Genomic DNA, 22572 nt, shown 5'->3' with positions numbered 1-22572 from the left:
GCATGCTGTCTTTAGTAGTTGTTATTATGTATTATTATCAGGACAGATATGGGTTGTCTAAACATTTCTGTAAGTACTCAGTTTCATTTTCTTCCTCTACCGCTACAGCATCTCTGTGTGATGTTAGGAGATACTGGGTAGTGGTAGCAGGGAGATAAACTCTCTGTGTGATGTTAGGAGATTCTGGGTAGTGGTAGGAGGGAGATAAACTCTCTGTGTGATGTTAGGAGATACTGGGTAGTGGTAGCAGGGAGATAAACTCTCTATGTGATGTTAGGAGATACTGGGTATTGGTAGGAGGGAGATAAACTCTCTGTAATATGTTAGGAGATACTGGGTAGTGGTAGGAGGGAGATAAACTTTGTGTGATGTTAATAAGAGATAGTGGGTAGTGGTAGGAGGGAGATAAACTCTCTGTATGATGAATGGCTCTTTATACGGGGCTAACCGATTCCAACCTGAGTTAAGTGTGGGTAAATGGAACGTAATTCCCTTTTTATGCACTTTTCTCTCTATGTATATTCTGACCATGAATTTAAGCATGAGAATTGCATGCTATTAACCCGCTATTCATTTGGGGTGGAGATCAAAGAATTGAAGATTTTATGGAGTTGTATCTACAGACACGCTGTATTCTGACTTTCACTTAATTCCCTCATAATTCCACCACCTTTACGCACCAGGTACCCATGAATAAGGTTAAGCGAACCTGCCAGTTCCAAGTGGAAAAATAATCTACTTTCTTTTTGTCTGATAGAAATAACAGCATTCTGGGGCCTCCCAAGCGGCACAGCGGTCTAAAGCACTGCATCACAGTGCTAGAGGAGTCACAACAGACCTGGGTTCGATCCTAGGCTGTGTCACAACCGGCCGTGATCGGGAGTCCCATAAGGCGGCGCACAATTGGCCCAGCATCGTCCGGGTTAGGGAAGGATTTTGCCGGGGGGGGGGGGTTTAGTTGGCTCATCGCGCTCTAGCGACTCCTTGTGGCTGGCCAGGGACCTGCAGGCTGATGGCGTCATCAGTTGAACGGTGTTTCCTCTGACACATTGGTGCGGCTATCTTCCGGGTTAAGCAGGTGGATGTTGAGAAGTGCGGTTTGGCGGGTCATGTTTAGGAGGACTCATGACTCGACCTTCGTCTCCAGAGCCCGTTGTGGAGTTGCAGCGATGACACAAGATCGAAAAAGGGGGGTAAAAAAACAAAACATTCTCCATCCACTGTAATTTACAAAAGGATGAGAGCTATTGATAAGATCCGTATAAATGAGTAATCAGTTTAGAGAAGGGGATTGTAAATACAGATACTAACTGTTTTAGATACATTTTCCTTATAATCCCTGGAGACAAATGTGAAACCAGCCATATGGAAGCAAACTGAAAATCATGTCAACAGGACATGTATTGCGGCCCCTTTTCCACAGTGAAGTAGGCTATTAATAGCTGTGCCGTTATTCAGAATTGTAATTGTGAGCCTCATCATCTGCGTGGATGAAATTGAGACTGAAGCTGTAGGCTCCTGTAGGGCTGAACCTGCCCAGATGATGTATGAGCTTTAGAATGGTTTCATTATATGCCCACAGCTTTTTTCTACGTTTTTATTTCACAATTTGTATCATGTTAAATATTAGCCACTATCAGCAGCCACAGTCAGTCGTACCCACATACCGGACGTTTATAACCGTCACTTTAGTGTTCGTTTTCCTTCATTTGTAGCTTCCATGTTGCATCGTTTCATTCACCTTTATTTCCTCCGTCAGTGTTGTTGTTCCTGAGAGTCGCTAGCATTACTGGATCATATTAGGCTAACGATGGGCAATAATTTAGGACATGTAGCCTATTTAAATCACTATGAAACTCAGACCACACATAGCAGGTTAAACCTGGAGCCTGGCTCACAGTTCACCACGACTGGACCGTTGTCATGCGGCGCCATGATTAGTGAGAATCAGGGTAGATTTATAGGACTATTGTTCAACCCATTTTGCACACTTTTTTACACTTTCCAATATTTCATGGATTGAACTTGAATATTGAACTCTATTTTTTTATTCATTATTAGATTTTGTGAGGCTGTATTTACCCCCGACAAATGACATGCTAATTAGCTGCTAATGTGGCTATCATAAAGGACTACAAATACCATGATGATCTGGACCAGACTGCCGAATTGAGGCAAAGCCAACTGACATTTACTCCTGAGGTACTGACCTGTTGCACCCTCTACAACCACTGTGATTCTTATTTGATCCTGCTGGTCATCTATGAACGGTTGGATTTATAATCTCCACCCAGCACAGCCAGAAGAGGACTGGCCACCCCCAGGTTTCTTCCTAAATTCCTGTTTCCATGGAGTTTTTCCTATCCACCGTGCTTCTACATCTGCATTGCTTGCTGTTTGGGGTTTTAGGCTGGTTTTCTGTATAGCACTTTGTGACATCTGCTGATGTAAATAAGGTATTCTCTTTTATTGTAAATTCATACATTTTCCAAAAAATTATAGAAAAGTGTTTATGCTTTGACATTATGGGGTACTGTGTGTAGACTGATGAGGATTTTTTATTTATTTAATCCATTTTAGAATACGGCTGTAACGTAACAAAATGAATTTCACGGTATTTGACCTATACAGACATACACCAGTTTGCATCTATTCTAGTCTTACTTCTTATTCCGGCTTAGGGAATTTATGCCTTTCCTACACATGCCTTTCCTATGCTCTTCTTAGTACTGTAGTTGGTATAGAGCCCCACAGTGGAGGTGTCATAATACCCACAAAACCTGGTGGTCAAACAGGGAAATGGTTCCAATAGTTTTTACACCCTTAATTTCTCTTCATAGGGGATTTTAGAAACACTTCAAATAAGGGCTGTGTTTTGTGTAGGCTTACCTTTGTGTGGTGTTTTAATAAACATGTAAATCTCTCAGATTCAAAAATGCTAATTAGCATCAAAGTAGACATCTTGCAAAATTACAAATCCCTGCAAGCTCCTGCATGTCATCTCTAGCAGACACCTTTACTAACAGGTATTTTGTCCATTTAAAACTTACACAAGACAGTTCACAAAATTGTCCATTTAAAGAAATGTAGCCAATTTATGAATTCCTACATTTAGCTAACATTAGATAGTTAATCCAGAGATTATTTCAATCAATCAAATGCATTTATAAAACCCTTTTTACATAAGTCTTCAGACCAATTGCTATGATACTCAAAATTGAGCTCAGGTACATCCTGTTTCCATTGATCATCCTTGATATGTTTCTACAACTTGATTGGAGTCCACCTGTGGTAAATTCTATTGATTGGACATGATTTGGAAAGGGCACACACCTGTCTATATAAGTTACACAGTTGACAGTGCATCCCAGAGCAAAAACCAAGCCATAAGGTCGAAGGAATTGTCCGTAGAGTTCCAAGACAGGAATGTGTTGAGGCACAGATCTGGGGAAGGGTACCAAAACATTTCTGCAACATTGAAGGTCCCCAAAAACACAGCGGCCTCCACCATTCTTAGATGGAAGAAGTTTGGAACCACCAAGACTCTTCCTAGAGCTGGCCGTCCGGCCAAACTGAGCAATCGGGGGAGAAGGGCCTTAGTCAGGGAGGTGACCAAGAACATGATGGTCACTCTGATGGAGTTCCAGAGTTTCTCTGTGGAGATGGGAGAACCTTCCAGAAGGACAACCATCTCTGCAGAACTCCACCAATCCGGCATTTAAGGTAGAGTGGCCAGACGGAAGCAACTCCTCAGTAAAAGGCACATGACAGCCCACTTAGAGTTTGCCAAAAGGCCCCTAAAGGACTCTCAGACCATGAGAAACACATCAAGATTAACTCTTTGACCTGAATTCCAAGCATCACGTCTTGAGGAAACCTGGCACCATCCCTACGGTGAATCATGGTGGTGGCAGCATCATGCTGTGGGGATTATTTTCAGCAGCAGGGACTTGGAGACTAGTCGTGATCGAGTGAAAGATGAACTGAGAAAAGTACAAAGAGATCCTTGATGAAAACCTGCTCCTAAGCGCTCAAGACTTCAGACTGGGGCGAAGGTTGACCTTCCAACAGGACAACGACCCTAAGCACACAGCCAAGACAATGCAGGAGTGGCTTCGGGACAAGCCTCTGAATGTCCTTGAGTGAAAATAGCTGTGCAGCGACGCTCCCCATCCAACCTGACAGAGCTTGAGAGGATCTGCAGAGAAGAATGGGAGAAACTCCCCAAATACAGGTGTGACAGGCTTTTAGAGTCATACCCAAGAAGAATCCAGGCTGTAATCACTGCCAAATGTGCTTCAACAAAGTACTGAGTAAAGGGTCTGAATACTTATGTAAATGTTATATTTCCATTTTTATTTTTAATACATTTGCAAAAATGTATAATAAACAGTTTTTGCTGTGTATTTACGGGGTATTGTGTGTAGATTGATGAGAAAAGCCCTTACTTGAATCATTTTCAGAATAAGGCTGTAACGTAAGAAAATGTGGAAAAAGTAAAGGGGTCTGAATACTTTCCCGAATGCACTGTATTTCTAAATTAATTATACAGACTTCATTTTGGGAAAACAAATATGCCTTAATAATACTGGATTACATAGAGAAAGCATTATACTAATACATTCTACAAGGTGACAGAGTAAGGCAAGTACTGAATGACAAATAAACCTGCACGAATCATGAAAAATACATCTAAATATATTATCTTCATCTTTAATTTACCACTGTTTAAGGCCACTCGAAGCTCTGTTGTCCATTGCAGATTGTAGATCATGTATGACAATCAATACCTTTATGAATCTAGTTGATGATCTATAAAATATACTGTATGGCTTACTTCAGCAAGTAAAATGACCAACACTTTTCCTCACACTTTCCTTTTTGTTCCTTGAGAATTGGTCCATCAAGAGAAAATGGAAATGTAGTGGAGTCAGCTGCATAGCAAACACAAACTATCTGTCTCTGTCTCTCTCTCGCTCTGTATCTTTCTCTCTGTCTCTCGATCTCTCTGTCTCTCACAAATAATGACAGACACAGTCAGGCAGCGTTGCATTACTGTACAAAATAATTTATTTGTCAGCGTTAAAATCCCATTGCTGCTCTGCTCAAAACACAGAACAATATTGTCCCTCAATTAGAAAAAAAAGCTTTTTTTAATACATCAAAACACAACAAGAAAGGAAAAGATGGTGAAGGGCTGCAACTGTTTTCTTCTTGAGGTCTATAGTATCAAGGATTAGCCAAAGAGGATATAAATAGCACTGACTTTTACACAGAAAATAAGAGCAATGCACTCCCCAGTAAACCCAATGGGGATTTGCTCTACCAGCCAAGTGTCAACAGTAAAAACTCATTATTATGTTCTATTCTTCATGAAACGAGTCCACAGAGTATATCCAGCTAGCTGTTAGCATCGGCCTGTTAAGTTTACTGGGCTTTGCAGGGTAGCAACAAAACTAGTAATATCTGTCAGGAATATTGGTGCATATTTCCTCTGCGTTTGCTTAAACACGGTTTCTGAGTGAAACTTTTTATGAAGTAATTAGCGGCACATGAAAACCAAAGCATGGTGTTTGACCATAACAACGTAAGTTTCTACATGTCATCATTACTACACCATGGCTCACACAGGCTGTGTCCACTGGCTCTCAGTCCATCAGCAACGTGGACCATTTACACACTAAATATCAACCGCGACTCACAACAGTTTTATCTTCACTCAAACACCAAGACGGTATAATCCAAGGACACTCCAGTGCAATTAGCAAATATAAATTATGTTCTTAACGATAATCGATCAATAATCAATAGTGACTCTTTCGGGTTATGGGGAGTCACCTTGTTCCAGCTCCCAATCTGACTCCTGGCTTCTGCAGAGTCCCCCTGGCTTAATGTCATTTAGGGAAACCCTGTTGGATGAGGAAGGAGGATAAGTTATTATGGAACACATCAAGCACAACAATGAACATCACTTTAGCCGCCAGGTCCCCCGTCTAAATGTTCCAGACGTCACAAAGTCCACCTCAGTATGGCTCAAAAGAGAAGGTTAAGGTCCAAACCATTTAGGTACACATATTATTTTATTACGTTATAATTCTTATTTGCTTTTGTCCCAATCAAAATAATGATTGTCATCATTGAAAAAAATTATAATACTTGTGCTTGTCACAGTTGTATCATATTGCCGCCCGGTCCTCTTCCTGTGCCTCTAGTAGCTCGTTTGTCTTTCTCCTCATAGGCTACTAAGAGTTGACTGGAGGTTCAAAGGTCATTGAAAAGGTCACATGGGTCAGCTTAGTGGAAAACCAATCAGAGGAGGGGTGAAAACCATGCGTTGAAAAAGAAAACTGTCACTGGAGATGAATGCCACCATGCAATATTTATACCTAATCACATCCACCTTCGATGGTCGGTCAGAATGAGGTCATCTGAGCCAATCACATCGTCCGTCTTCACTGTTCCCTCTCTCTCCGGTTTGCCAGTGACTCTCTCATCAAGTTTTTGGGGGGAGGTGGGTAAATGTCTTATTTTGCAATTCAAATTAACATATTCATGTTGAAACAGTTTTTTTCTCATATTTTTTTTCTCCGCCCGATGTTGTTGGGTCTGTAATAGTTTCAGAGAGATACCATGCTTGGGCTGAACCCTGTTGGCTGTGTGTTAACCGTTGGGAGACTTCCTTAGCCACTGGAAGATCTGGCGTTCGTAGAGACTGTGCCATCTCACGTTGGCCTCCACGATCTCCACGGCCCGGGCCAACGCTGGCCCCGCTCCACCTCCACTGATCTGGATAAACTCCTTCAGCTGAAGAAGGTAACAGACAGACACAGAGTCAGGTACATGAGGGTAATCCAGGCAACAATCATCCAGCATACCTGTTGGAAAGGATACTGTGTGTATCTAGTGTCTAGGTACTCTAGACAGGTTTAAAGTGCCTTCTGGCACAGGGCAATAACTCAAACGTTAGACCCATCTTCATATAAAACAAAGCTGTAGGGGGGAAGAATTCACACCAGAGTTACGGGCACGTAAATGTAACTTTATTTCCTTTTCTCTCTGCGTGTATTCTGACCTTGAATTTATGCATTGGGGGAAAGGTACACGTTTGGGGTGGAGAGGAAAGAAACTAAGATGTGCTGGAGGTGTGTCTTCAGATACGCCGTATTCTGACCTCGACTTAATTCCCTCATAATTCCACCATCTTTAAACGCAAGGAAAACGATGAATAAGGTCGAACAACCTGTCGGTTCCAAGTGAGAAAAAAACCCAGCCACTTTATTCTGTAGCCCACATGTTATATCATTCCATCATGACATCATCGTTAATTGACCTCTCTTTATTCTGTATTCTGTAGCCCACATGTTATATCATTCCATCATGACATCATCGTTAATTGACCTCTCTTTATTCTGTATTCTGTAGCCCACATGTTATATCATTCCATCATGACATCATCGTTAATTGACCTCTCTTTATTCTGTATTCTGTAGCCCACATGTTATATCATTCCATCATGACATCATCGTTAATTGACCTCTCTTTATTCTGTATTCTGTAGCCCACATGTTATATCATTCCATCATGACATCATCGTTAATTGACCTCTCTTTATTCTGTATTCTGTAGCCTACATGTTATATCATTCCATCATGACATCATCGTTAATTGACCTCTCTTTATTCTGTATTCTGTAGCCTACATGTTATATCATTCCATCATGACATCATCGTTAATTGACCTCTCTTTATTCTGTCACGTCAGTGTGGTTGTTCCTGAGGGTCACTAGCAATAGTGGATCACATTAAACGGATTACAAGTTGTCCAATAATTTGGGACATGTAGCCTATTTGAATCATTATGGAATTGAACAACAGCAGGTTAAACCTGGAGCCTGGCATACCAGTTCCATGATTACTGAGGGTAGATTTATAGACTACTGTTCAACTCCTATTGTTCACTTTCCTGTAGTTTTTAGATTGACCAATGTATTTTATGCGTAAAGGCTCTCCAACCCTGTTTATGTTTGATTCATTTATACTTTCCTAACCCTAAATAATCTACAACATCTGATTATTTATACATTTACCAATTGGTGCTGGAAAGGAGAGGAACATGTGTGTATTCACAGTAGATGGTATTCTTCCATCCCTATTCTGAACCTGTTCTCTTCATATATATACATTCTGTCAAGAACATTCTAATTAAACGAGCACAGTATTTAAAGAGATAGCACCAGATAAATGTACTGAAAACCCTACTGAATGACAACTTCATGAGAAAATATTTTGGCCAGCATATGAGAGGATTTTCAGCTGTTGAATTAAATGTATTCAGTGCCCGCAAGGGAGCCACACCTGCAAAGTCAGTTAAGCACCTGCATATGGTAAGTCTGAATACCAACTACTGAGAAGTGCTTCAATCAAAAACATGGAAAAAAGGAATAGATCTTCACCTCCCGAGTGGCGCAGAGGTCTAAAGCATCACATTGCAGTGTGCTAGAGGCGTCACTACAGACACGGGTTCGATCCCAGGCTGTGTCGCAGCCAGCCGCGACTGGGAGACCAATGAGGCGGCAGAGAATTGGCCCAGCGTTGTCCGTGTAAGGGGAGGGTTTGGGTGGTCGGGATGTCCTTGTCCCATCGCGTTCTGTGGCGGGCTGGGTTGCATGCATGCTGACATGGTCGCCAGGTGTATGATGTTTCCTCCCACACATTGGTGCGGCTGGCTTCTGGGTTTAGCAGCGCAGTGTGTCAACAAGCGGCTTATCAGGGCTGTGTTTTGGAGGACGCGTGGCTCTCGACCTTCGCTTCTCCCTAGTCCGTACGGGAATTGGAGCGATGGGACAAGACTCTAACTACCAGTTGGAGAAAAGAAAGGTAAATAAAATGTAAATAAAGGAATAGATTTCCTACGTGTGAATCTGAGCCAAGCTGAATAGACAAACATGTCATTTGCTGTGAATTATTACATTGGAAGATAACAGAGACTCTTGTGGTCATTAGAGAATAAAATAATGTTTAAGGAAGAAGACAGAATATCTCTGGTCCAGAGAGGGCGGTGGCGGTCATGAAATGTTGTCAGCCGGTTACTGTCTCACGGAAACGGACGGCTCATTAACATCAACCGTTCAGCATCTCCATCTCCTATACAAGCAGCACACAAGCAGTTGATGCAGACCTTAGGAACATCTACATTTAAAAAAGTCTAATAAATCAACTGAATATACATCACAATAAATCCATTATTTTAAACAGGTCTTAAAGAAACATTTTGGTATGAAGAAACTGTATTTCAGAAGAACAGAATATGAGTTGACCTACTGTATGTTATCTGGCTATTCACCATGATATAGACTGTAGACTTGTTCATTCAGCTGACTAGATACTGTTTGTTATCTGGTTATGATATAGACTGTAGACTTGTTCATTCAGCTGACTAGATACTGTATGTTATCTGGCTATGATATAGACTGTAGACTTGTTCATTCAGCTGACTAGATACTGTATGTTATCTGGCTATGATATAGACTGTAGACTTGTTCATTCAGCTGACTAGATACTGTATGTTATCTGGCTATGATATAGACTGTAGACTTGTTCATTCAGCTGACTAGATACTGTATATTATCTGGCTATTCACCATGATATAGACTGTAGGCTTGTTCATTCAGGAGACATTATTATATGATTTTATAGTAAGAAGAATATAATTGAACTTAGCTGAATAAAATAGAAAATATATTTTTCACATTCTGGAGCGAGATTGTGCACATGATGTTGAGCGTAGAAGTGTTCATTTGAAACAGGTCCTATATGCTAGATTTAGAGTTATTTGATAACTTTAGTTGTGAATGATACAAACCTTAGAATGTGTTAGAAATGAACACATTTATGGGCTGCATGATGTTACTATTGGCTATCGATGATTTGAAAAAGTCGCCAAAGAACCTTGCGCTCTTTTCCTTGCCTCTCGTCATTCTCATCAAGTGATCATACAGTGCATTCAGGCAGAACACGGCAGTTAACCCACTGTTCCTAGGCCGTCATTGTAAATAAGAATTTGTTCTTAACTGACTTGCCTAGTTAAATAAAGGTTAAATAATTAAAAAAAAGTGTTCAGACACCATGACTTTTTCCACATTTTGTTACGTTACAGCCTTATTCTAAAATTGATACAATCATTTATTTTCTCTCATCAATCTACACACAATACCCCATAATGAAAAAGCGAAAACAGGTTTATTGAAATTTTACTTATTTACATAAGTATTCATACCCTTTTTTATGAGACTAGAAATTGGTCAACCTTCAGATATTTCTACACCATCTGTGGTCAACTAAATTTATTGGACATGATTTGGAAAAGCACACACCTGTCTTTATAAGGTCCCACAGTTGACAGTGCATGTCAGAGCAAAAATCAAGACATGAGGTCGAAGGAATTGTCCGTAGAGCTCCGAGACAGGATTGTGTTGTAGGAAAGATCTGGGGAAGGGTACCAAAACATTTCTCCTTCATTCTTAAATGCAGAACCACCAATCAGGCCTTTATGGTAGTGGCCAAATGGAAGCCACTCCTCAGTAAAAGGTACATGACAGCCTGCTTGGAGTTTGCCAAAAGGCACCTAAAGACTCTCAGACCATGAGAAACAAGATTTTCTGGTCTGATGAAACCGAGATTGAACTCTTTGGCCTGAATGCCAAGTGTCACGTCTGGAGGAAACCTGGCACCATCCCTACGGTGAAGCATGGTGGTGGCAGCATCATGTTCTGACAGTGCATGTGGTGGCAGCATCATGCTGTGGGGATGTTTTTCAGCGGTAGGGACTAGGAGACTAGTCAGGATCTAGGGAAAGATGAACGGAGCAAAGTACAAAGAGATCCTTGATGAAAACCTGCTCCAGAGCGCTCATGACCTCAGACTGGGGCGAAGGTTGACCTTCCAACAGGACAACGACCCTAAGCACATAGTCAAGACAATGCAGGAGTGGCTTCAGGCCAAGTTTCTGAATGTCCTTTAGTGGCCCAGCCAGATCCCGGACTTGAACCCAATCAAACATCTCTGGAGAGACCTGAAAATAGCTGTGCAGTGACGCTACCCATCCAACCTGACAGAGCTTGAGAGGATCTACAGAGAAGAATGGGAGAAACTCCCCAAATACAGGTGTGCCAAGCTTGTAGCGTCATACCCAAGAAGACTCGAGGCTGTAATTGCTGCCAAAGGTGCTTCATCAAAGTACTGAGTAAAGGGTCTGAACACTTATTTTTTGTAAATAATTCTACAAACCTGTTTTTGCTTTGTCATTATGGGGCATTGTGTGTAGCTTGACGGGAAAAAAACATTAAATACATTTAAAAATAAGTCTGTAACACAACAATGTGGAAAAATTCAAGGGGTCTGAATACTTTCCCAAATGCACTGTATTTTCACCCATCAGACTATTCTCAATTTAATCTTGTCTTTACTAATATGTAAAATTAGTTTAGACTTAGAATGGCCCATTATCAAATGGAACAGGAACAGGGGAAAGAGAAAAAATGGGCTCTCAAACTCTGTTCCTGCATCTACCCAGTACTCTGTATGCCGTGGACTCTCCTACCCTGTTCCTGCAGCTACCCAGTACTCTGTATGCTGTGGACCCTCCTACCCTGTTCCTGCATCTACCCAGTCCTCTGTATGCCATGGTCTCTCCAGCCCTGTTCCTGCATCTACCCAGTCCTCTGTATGCCATGGTCTCTCCTACCCTGTTCCTGCATCTACCCAGTACTCTGTATGCCATGGTCTCTCCAACCCTGTTCCTGCAGCTACCCAGTCCTCTGTATACCATGGTCTCTCCAACCCTGTTCCTGCATCTACCCAGTACTCTGTATGCCATGGTCTCTCCAGCATCTACCCAGTACTCTGTATGCCGTGGACTGTCCTACCCTGTTCCTGCATCTACCCAGTACTCTGTATGCCATGGTCTCTCCAACCCTGTTCCTGCAGCTACTCAGAGCTTAATTTGAGAAACCAAGTGAAATCTGTTCGGGAACATCGACAGTAATATGTCTTCACAACAAAACATATTTCATTAAACTGTTGACAGCCCGTCTCTTTGCGTGCTGGAGAAAGGAATGAAGAAGAGAGAGGAGGAGATGGAAACGCACATTGGTGAGATATTCTGTAGCTAAAAGGTAATGTGTCAGCCCATTACTTATGAAAATATAAAAAATTACCTATTACTAGGCTATTCAAAATCAAATACAAATCCACTATAATTATAGGCAAACTCTAAATGTGCTTAATATAGGCGAGATCAATTATGTACCAAAGATAACTTAAAAAAAAAAAAAATTCTGCCGTGTGTAATATGCAGTAGGCTATGTATTGTATAACAGCACAATCATTATTTTAATTCATGTTTTTTTTCAGTTTTGGGCTCATATATAGGCCTACTGTATCCATAAGCTGTAATATGCAGACGGTGTTTTGAATTACTCCCAGACACAAAAACAAACAGGAAGTTTCTTTGAAGTTCAAAACTTCAGAAAAGCTTTTTAGCCAATTAGCGACTGCAGAGAACAAATAACAAGAAACTCGTACAGTATAAGCATCCCTTTAAGGTTTAGGTCTCTTCTCTATGGTTCTGTCAGTGGGATTACTGGACTGGTACTGATGCCCCCTGATCAGTGAGAAAAACACTATTACTTCAAAAAAGACTATTACTTTGGGGTGAGAAATAAAGGTATGCTTTTAGAAAACGTTGGAATTTAATGTAGACTCTGTACCAGACTGTCTCCATCAAATCAATGTTAAGACAATTTAACAGAGCAGGACGGATTAGCAAATGTTAAATACCTGTAATAATCATACTGCTTTTTAAAATGACAAAATCCCCAAGTTGGCATATATTTAGATTTCTTTCACATTTTTAATAGTGTCATTTACAATGTACTTAAATGTAACATATCATACAATAAGCCATCTGCAGTTTGTTACTGAAGACTGGGATACCTGAGTGAACCTTAAATAAACTTACCTCATTCAGCTCTGTCTCTGTGTTCAGGAATTCAGTCACCCCACTGATTAGCTTAGAATTCATGAATAAGGCCTCCCCGTACCTAAACATGGAGAGCAGAGTGTTGTGAAGAAAGGATTTTACAAACACGGTTGTTCTATTCAGGCTTTGCTGAACACCGTCCCAAAGAGCTCTGGGGAAGATCAACAATCAAAAACATAATTTTCATTCACTTCTACAGTATCTGGAATCTAGTTTGCATCAAGCATGTATCGTCTGAAACCACAACACAATAAATGTACTGATACTCTACAAAATCCACAAGCACAGTACTGCATATGAATTTGGTAACAAATGGTTAAATAGATTAACCAGAAGGCAAAATAAGCACTGAATTATTCAAACATATATGACATATAAGTAGAAATAATTTACTGTAAAATATATATGACATACATACTATGGCAGCACAGGAACACTATAATACATCACTATGGAAACACAGGAACACTATAACACATCACCATGGAAACACAGGAACACTATAATACATCACTATGGAAATGCAGGGACACTATAATACATTACTATGGAAACACAGGAACACTATAACACATCACAATGGAAACACAAGAACACTATAATACATCACTATGGAAACACAGGAACACTATAATACATCACTATGGAAACACAGGAACACTATAATACATCACTATGGAAATGCAGGGACACTATAATACATTACTATGGAAACACAGGAACACTATAACACATCACAATGGAAACACAAGAACACTATAATACATCACTATGGAAACACAGGAACACTATAATACATCACTATGGAAACACAGGAACACTATAATACATCACTATGGAAACAAAGAAACACTATAATACATCACTACGGTAACACAGGAACATTAGGACACAAATCACACTACGGAAAACACAGGAACACTATAATACATCACTATGGCAACACAGGAACGTTAGTACACAAGTCGCACATATTACAGTCTCTGAGGCCTTGAATCTCTTACCGTGAATTCAAGATGTCCCATTTCTCCCTGAAGTACCTCCAGGCTAAGTGTCTTCCATGCGGGTTCCGTCCCACGTGGATGATGACATCGATGACATCTTGATCTGGGACCAAATCTGAGCTCAGAGAAAGATTCAGCAGCCTGGAGGATAAGAAGAAGAAGAAGAACTGTGAATAAAAGAGTGTATATTATTGTCCTCACACATCTGATGTGAGTACAAAAAATGCAATAAGACATGGTCACCTCTTACTAAATTCAGAAGTTTAAAGTACCCTTTGGATGCTGTAGTCCAGCAGTAATCTGACTGAAACAGTCTTTGGGTAATGTAGTCCAGCAGTAATCTGATTGATACAGTCTGGGTAATGTAATCCAGCAGTAATCTGATTGATGCAGTCTTTGGGTAATGTAGTCCAGCAGTAATCTGACTGATACAGTCTTCAGGTAATGTAGTCCAGCAGTAATCTGATTGATAAAGTCTTTGGGTAATGTAGTCCAGCAGTAATCTGATTGATACAGTCTTTGGGTAATGTAGTCCAGCAGTAATCTGACTGATAAAGTCTTTGGGTAATGTAGTCCAGCAGTAATCTGACTGATAAAGTCTTTGGGTAATGTAGTCCAGCAGTAATCTGATTGATACAGTCTTCGGGTAATGTAGTCCAGCAGTAATCTGACTGATAAAGTCTTTGGGTAATGTAGTCCAGCAGTAATCTGACTGATAAAGTCTTTGGGTAATGTAGTCCAGCAGTAATCTGATTGATACAGCCTTTGGGTAATGTAGTCCAGCAGTAATCTGACTGATACAGTCTTTGGGTAATGTAGTCCAGCAGTAATCTGATTGATACAGTCTTTGGGTAATGTAGTCCAGCAGTAATCTGATTGATACAGCCTTTGGGTAATGTAGTCCAGCAGTAATCTGACTGATACAGTCTTTGGGTAATGTAGTCCAGCAGTAATCTGATTGATACAGTCTGGGTAATGTAGTCCAGCAGTAATCTGATTGATACAGTCTTTGGGTAATGTAGTCCAGCAGTAATCTGACTGATAAAGTCTTTGGGTAATGTAGTCCAGCAGTAATCTGACTGATAAAGTCTTTGGGTAATGTAGTCCAGCAGTAATCTGATTGATACAGTCTTCGGGTAATGTAGTCCAGCAGTAATCTGATTGATACAGCCTTTGGGTAATGTAGTCCAGCAGTAATCTGATTGATACAGTCTGGGTAATGTAGTCCAGCAGTAATCTGATTGATACAGTCTTTGGGTAATGTAGTCCAGCAGTAATCTGACTGATACAGTTTTTGTGTGCTGTAGTCCAGCAGTAATCTGACTGAAAAAGTCTTCTGGCAGTGAAAGTATAACATGGATCACGTATTTCATGTCAGCAGTCACAATAGACACAGTCAGGCCATAGAGCTTTCAACATCAATATCAACATCCAGTGTGAGAACAAGATTCCTGGCCTGGCTGAGGTGCTTCTGTGAAGTCAAGTGATCCACTTCTGCTATTAAACTAGTAAATAAAGAGACACATTAAGACAGACTCAGTCTGGAGGAGAACGTTGAAATAGAAACACATTAAGACAGACTCAGTCTGGAGGAGAACGTTGAAATAGAAACACATTAAGACAGACTCAGTCTGGAGGAGAACGTTGAAATAGAAACACATTAAGACAGACTCAGTCTGGAGGAGAACGTTGAAATAGAAACACATTAAGACAGACTCAGTCTGGAGGAGAACGTTGAAATAGAAACACATTAAGACAGACTCAGTCTGGAGGAGAAAGTTGAAATAGAAACACATTAAGACAGACTCAGTCTGGAGGAGAACGTTGAAATAGAAACACATTAAGACAGACTCAGTCTGGAGGAGAACGTTGAAATAGAAACACATTAAGACAGACTCAGTCTGGAGGAGAACGTTGAAATAGAAACACATTAAGACAGACAGTCTGGAGGAGAACGTTGAAATAGAAACACATTAAGACAGACTCAGTCTGGAGGAGAACGTTGAAATAGAAACACATTAAGACAGACTCAGTCTGGAGGAGAACGTTGAAATAGAAACACATTAAGACAGACTCAGTCTGGAGGAGAACGTTGAAATAGAAACACATTAAGACAGACTCAGTCTGGAGGAGAACGTTGAAATAGAAACACATTAAGACAGACTCAGTCTGGAGGAGAACGTTGAAATAGAAACACATTAAGACAGACTCAGTCTGGAGGAGAACGTTGAAATAGAAACACATTAAGACAGACAGTCTGGAGGAGAACGTTGAAATAGAAACACATTAAGACAGACAGTCTGGAGGAGAACGTTGAAATAGAAACACTTTAAGACAGACTCAGTCTGGAGGAGAACGTTGAAATAGAAACACATTAAGACAGACTCAGTCTGGAGGAGAACGTTGAAATAGAAACACATTAAGACAGACTCAGTCTAGAGGAGAACGTTGAAATAGAATCACATTAAGACAGACTCAGTCTGGAGGAGAACATTGAAATAGAAACACATTAAGACAGACTCAGTCTGGAGGAGAACGTTTAAATAGAAACACATTAAGACAGACTCAGTCTGGAGGAGAACGTTGAAATAGAAACACATTAAGACAGACAGTCTGGAGGAGAACGTTGAAATAGAAACACATTAAGACAGACTCAGTCTGGAGGAGAACGTTGAAATAGAAACACATTAAGACAGACTCAGTCTGGAGGAGAACGTTGAAATAGAAACACATTAAGACAGACTCAGTCTGGAGGAGAACGTTGAAATAGAATCACATTAAGACAGACTCAGTCTGGAGGAGAACATTGAAATAGAAACACATTAAGACAGACTCAGTCTGGAGGAGAACGTTTAAATAGAAACACATTAAGACAGACTCAGTCTGGAGGAGAACGTTGAAATAGAAACACATTAAGACAGACTCAGTCTGGAGGAGAACGTTGAAATAGAAACACATTAAGACAGACTCAGTCTGGAGGAGAACGTTGAAATAGAAACACATTAAGACAGACTCAGTCTGAAGGAGAACGTTGAAATAGAAACACATTAAGACAGACTCAGTCTGGAGGAGAACGTTGAAATAGAAACACATTAAGACAGACTCAGTCTGGAGGAGAACGTTGAAATAGAAACACATTAAGACAGACTCAGTCTGGAGGAGAACGTTGAAATAGAAACACATTAAGACAGACTCAGTCTGGAGGAGAACGTTGAAATAGAAACACATTAAGACAGACTCAGTCTGGAGGAGAACGTTGAAATAGAAACACATTAAGACAGACTCAGTCTGGAGGAGAACGTTGAAATAGAAACACATTAAGACAGACAGTCTGGAGGAGAACGTTGAAATAGAAACACATTAAGACAGACAGTCTGGAGGAGAACGTTGAAATAGAAACACATTAAGACAGACTCAGTCTGGAGGAGAACGTTGAAATAGAAACACATTAAGACAGACTCAGTCTGGAGGAGAACGTTGAAATAGAAACACATTAAAACAGACTCAGTCTAGAGGAGAACGTTGAAATAGAAACACATTAAGACAGACTCAGTCTGGAGGAGAACGTTGAAATCGAAACACATTAAGACAGACTCAGTCTGGAGGAGAACGTTGAAATAGAAACACATTAAGACAGACTCAGTCTGGAGGAGAACGTTGAAATAGAAACACATTAAGACAGACTCAGTCTAGAGGAGAATGTTTAAATTCAATGACCAAAAAGCCAGTTTTAATACTATGTATCAGCAGCCTCAGAAAGTATGAAGCTGATGAGACCGTATCAAATGTAGATGTAGCCGGTTATGCAAATGAGACGAAAATGTCAAGCAGGCAACAAAAATGATATTACAGAAAAAGACACCGCCACGGTATATACGTTTCCAATTTGCATTTCCATGCAGGGAGGGTAACCGCAGCACGCAGCTTCTCCAGGAACTCACAATTCTTTTGTTCTGATATATCTCCTGCTTCTCTTCACCATTTTACTCTGGGTTCTTGAAGTGATAGAATGATGAAGCTTTATACCTCAACCAACGGGCTTGTGCAACAGACTTCTAAACACCAAGACATTTGTTTAGAGGAAGAGCAATTGCCTCCGTATTCAATCACTCAACATACTCTATGTGAGAGCTCCAGTCTTCAGTTGTAATCAATCTAATGCTTAGGGAACAGATACACTTCGATGTGTGAAACCACACAGCAAATAGGGAGACGGGTCTCCTGTATCCGTCTGGTCAGCCATTTGGGAGACGGGACTCCTGTACCCACCAGGTCAGCCGTTTGGGAGAGGGGACTCCTGTACCCGCCTGGTCAGCCATTTGGGAGATGGGTCTCCTGTACCCGCCTGGTCAGCCATTTGGGAGATGGGTCTCCTGTACCCGCCTGGTCAGCCGTTTGGGAGATGGGACTCCTGTTCCCGTCTGGTCAGCCGTTTGGGAGAGGGGACTCCTGTACCCGCCAGGTCAGCCGTTTTGGAGACGGGACTCCTGTACCCGCCTGGTCAGCCATTTGGGAGAGGGGTCTCCTGTACCCGCCTGGTCAGCCGTTTGGGAGATGGGACTCCTGTACCCGCCTGGTCAGCCGTTTGGGAGATGGGACTCCTGTACCCGCCTGGTCAGCCGTTTGGGAGATGGGTTTCCTGTACCCGCCTGGTCAGCCGTTTGGGAGATGGGTTTCCTGTACCCGCCTGGTCAGCCGTTTGGGAGATGGGTCTCCTGTACCCGCCTGGTCAGCCGTTTGGGAGACGGGTCTCCTGTATCCAATTATCATTCTACTCTGTTTCCTGATCTCACAGCTATTATGTGTAAATAACACAGAACACACCCTGTGTAGATGGAACATTATGTTCCTGTTATTTTCTCAACACTGATTTTTGAGCACATGTTGCAACACCATCCACAAATCCCCAGCGGCTCACACACCGCTACAGCAGAACTACAGAAAATAAAATGGCCCCTCACACAGGAAATGATTTCATCCATGAGTCTTCTGGGAGTGCAAAAAGGTCACTGCCGGAGCTGTGTTGAGATTACCTCATTTTAGAGCAGGCTGAACATGGTCTATCAGGGAAGGTTTATCCAGCGCTGAGATCACATCATGCATTAATAAAAACATTGAGGAGAAGGATACAATTTAGTCCAAGGGTGCAGAGGAGACAGAAATCAATACTAAATGCAGGGCCCATCTATTCCAGCCCCAGAGCCTCAGAGCCTCAGAGCTGAGCGGGGTGCTGGAAGGCATATCCTGTCCAGTTTTCTTGTCTGTAGATGGAGTATCACTTACGTGCCTAAGATAACACCCTGCAAACACGTAAACAGGCACGGACACACACACACTGATCTAATCACGGACATGGGTTTTATTGTCAACCTTCAGTAGTGCATGCGGTGTGAAATTCAAGTGTGCCTTAAAGCCTTAAATCATTGATTCTGAGAGAGACTACATTCCTGCTTCTACTAAACAGGGAATAGGGTGCCATTTGTGACACAGCCTCGGTACATTGTAAAGTAAATGATTCACTCCATTCAATTAAGCCCCAAAGCTCCAGCAGCTTTATCCTCTGCTAGGTAGCTTCTTTCTGGTCCTGTGGTGCGTAACAGAGACATTCTTTTCCCCAGGTCTCACAGGGACAGGATCACAGCTGCTACACATGCTCTGCTTTTTATTCTGCCCTGTCTGGATTACAATGGTAGAGGGGTGAGAGGGCGCATTGGCAAGTGTCAAACACACTCACACACACACACACACGCACGAACGCATGCACACACACACACGCACGAACGCACGAATGCACACACACACACACACACACACACACACACGTACATAAACACACACATATGTACATACACTCACACACACACACACATGCACGAACGCATGCACACACACACACACACGCACGAACGCACGAATGCACACACACACACACACACACACACACACACACACACACACACACACACACACACACACACACGTACATACACACACACATATGTACATACACACACACACACACACATATACACATGCACACACACGCACGCACACACGCACACATATACACACGCATGCACACACGCACACACACACATACACACACACACACGTACATACACACACATACGTACATACACACACATACGTACGTACACACACACACTGGTGACGGGGTGAGGTGGGTGCCTTGGCTGTTTATAGGCGTGTGGCATTTTAGCATTTTATTCAGCCTTGACACACATTAGGTGTGGGGTGAGGGGTGTGGGGTGTGGGGTAAGGGGTGTGGGGTGAGGGGTGTGGGGTGAGGGGTGAGGGGTGTGGGGTGAGGGGTGAGGGGTGTGGGGTGTGGGGTGAGGGGTGAGGGGTGTGGGGTGAGGGGTGTGGGGTGTGGGGTGAGGGGTGTACCTTGGCACGTAGCACAAGCTCCTCCACCCCCCCACACACTCCCCTAACTCCCCTCAGCCTAACTCCCCTCAGCCTAACCCCCCTCAGCCTAACTCCCCTCAGCCTCACTCCCCTCAGCCTAACCCCCCTCAGCCTAACCCCCCTCAGCCTAACCCCCCTCAGCCTAACTCCCCTCAGCCTAACTCCCCTCAGCCTAACCCCCCTCAGCCTAACTCCCCTCAGCCTAACTCCCCTCAGCCTAACCACCCTCAGCCTAACCCCCCTCAGCCTAACTCCCCTCAGCCTAACTCCCCTCAGCCTAACTCCCCTCAGCCTAACTCCCTCTCAGCCTAACCCCCCTCAGCCTAACTCCCCTCAGCCTAACTCCCCTCAGCCTAACTCCCCTCAGCCTAACCCCTCTCAGCCTAACCCCCCTCAGCCTAACTCCCCTCAGCCGTGCCAATACCCTTCCGCAGGATAGCGGCTCATACTAATTAGCTGTAGAGCTTGTTGGTGTGTCTCCTGCCTTCTGTCTCCCTGGCCTGTCTGGCACCATGTGTCCACATTCTCTACTCTCTGTTCCACAGCCTGCGAACTAATGCCCCTTGTTCTCCTCTCTGAAACACACAGTTATGGTAATAAGGATTCTGGGTATTATCACTGTTGTATTGCTGTTTTCTCTCCAGGCATCTTCATTAGCCCCAGATGACACAAGTTGCCAGGAGAAGATACTGAGAGAGACACATTTAGTAAATGTGTTTTTAAACCACGGATAATAGCTGTTATTTGACAGCCAGATAATTCCTATGATCAGATTTAGGATTGTTGTCAAGTGGCAGGCGATCATCTGGTTTATTTCTGATAGATTAGTGATTGATCACTGAGACCTGCAGGGATCATAAACCATCAATTATACTCTCATCGCCCTGACAACCACTTTACATACTAACTACCCTGCTTCCTGAAAAACCATTTGTCACTCTTACTGCAATCCCCTCTCTGGTGTCTATACAGCTGGCCCCTGTCATGCTTACTGCAATCCTCTCTCTGGTGTCTATACAGCTGGCCCCTGTCATGCTTACTGCAATCCTCTCTCTGGTGTCTATACAGCTGGCCCCTGTCATGCTTACTGCAATCCTCTCTCTGGTGTCTATACAGCTGGCCCCTGTCATCCTTACTGCAATCCCCTCTCTGGTGTCTATACAGCTGGACCCTGTCATGCTTACTGCAATCCCCTCTCTGGTGTCTATACAGCTGGCCCCTGTCATGCTTACTGCAATCCTTTCTCTGGTGTCCATACAGCTGGCCCCTGTCATGCTTACTGCAATCCTCTCTCTGGTGTCCATACAGCTGGCCCCTGTCATGCTTACTGCAATCCCCTCTCTGGTGTCTATACAGCTGGCCCCTGTCATGCTTACTGCAATCCCCTCTCTGGTGTCTATACAGCTGGCCCCTGTCATGCTTACTGCAATCCCCTCTCTGGTGTCTCTCTCTGGTGTCTATACAGCTGGACCCTGTCATGCTTACTGCAATCCCCTCTCTGGTGTCTATACAGCTGGACCCTGTCAAGCTTACTGCAATCCCCTCTCTGGTGTGTATACAGCTGGCCCCTGTCATGCTTACTGCAATCCCCTCTCTGGTGTCCATACAGCTGGACCCTGTCATGCTTACTGCAATCCTCTCTCTGGTGTCCATACAGCTGGCCCCTGTCATGCTTACTGCAATCCTCTCTCTGGTGTCCATACAGCTGGCCCCTGTCATGCTTACTGCAATCCCCGGGCCACGCTGGCCCCTGCTGCCGCTCCCCCGGTGTCATACAGCTGGCCCCTGTCATGCTTACTGCAATCCCCTCTCTGGTGTCTATACAGCTGGACCCTGTCATGCTTACTGCAATCCCCTCTCTGGTGTCTATACAGCTGGCCCCTGTCATGCTTACTGCAATCCCCTCTCTGGTGTCTATACAGCTGAACCCTGTCATGCTTACTGCAATCCACTCTCTGGTGTCTATACAGCTGGACCCTGTCATGCTTACTGCAATCCTCTCTCTGGTGTCTATACAGCTGGACCCTGTCATGCTTACTGCAATCCACTCTCTGGTGTCTATACAGCTGGCCCCTATCATGCTTACTGCAATCCACTCTCT

At 42.8% G+C, this 22572-nt stretch overlaps 1 protein-coding gene across 1 annotated transcript in view; it reads right to left on the bottom strand.

The window, feature by feature from the left end:
* Positions 1-5047: 5047 nt before the first annotated feature.
* Positions 5048-22572, bottom strand: part of LOC123731884 (thyrotropin-releasing hormone-degrading ectoenzyme) — a 464288-nt gene continuing 446763 nt past the window's right edge. The window contains exons 17-19 of the mRNA XM_082964249.1: positions 14043-14183; positions 13018-13099; positions 5048-6804 (exon numbers count right to left, since the gene is read on the bottom strand). Of these exons, the coding sequence (XP_082820375.1) occupies positions 6661-6804; positions 13018-13099; positions 14043-14183 (367 nt within the window). The 3' untranslated portion in view covers positions 5048-6660. The remainder of the gene's footprint in view (positions 6805-13017; positions 13100-14042; positions 14184-22572) is intronic.

The sequence above is a fragment of the Salmo salar genome, chromosome 17, assembly GCF_965601325.2.
Source record: "Salmo salar chromosome 17, fSalSal1, whole genome shotgun sequence".
Classification (NCBI taxonomy): domain Eukaryota; kingdom Metazoa; phylum Chordata; class Actinopteri; order Salmoniformes; family Salmonidae; genus Salmo; species Salmo salar.
This window is presented reverse-complemented; position numbering and strand designations above follow the sequence as displayed.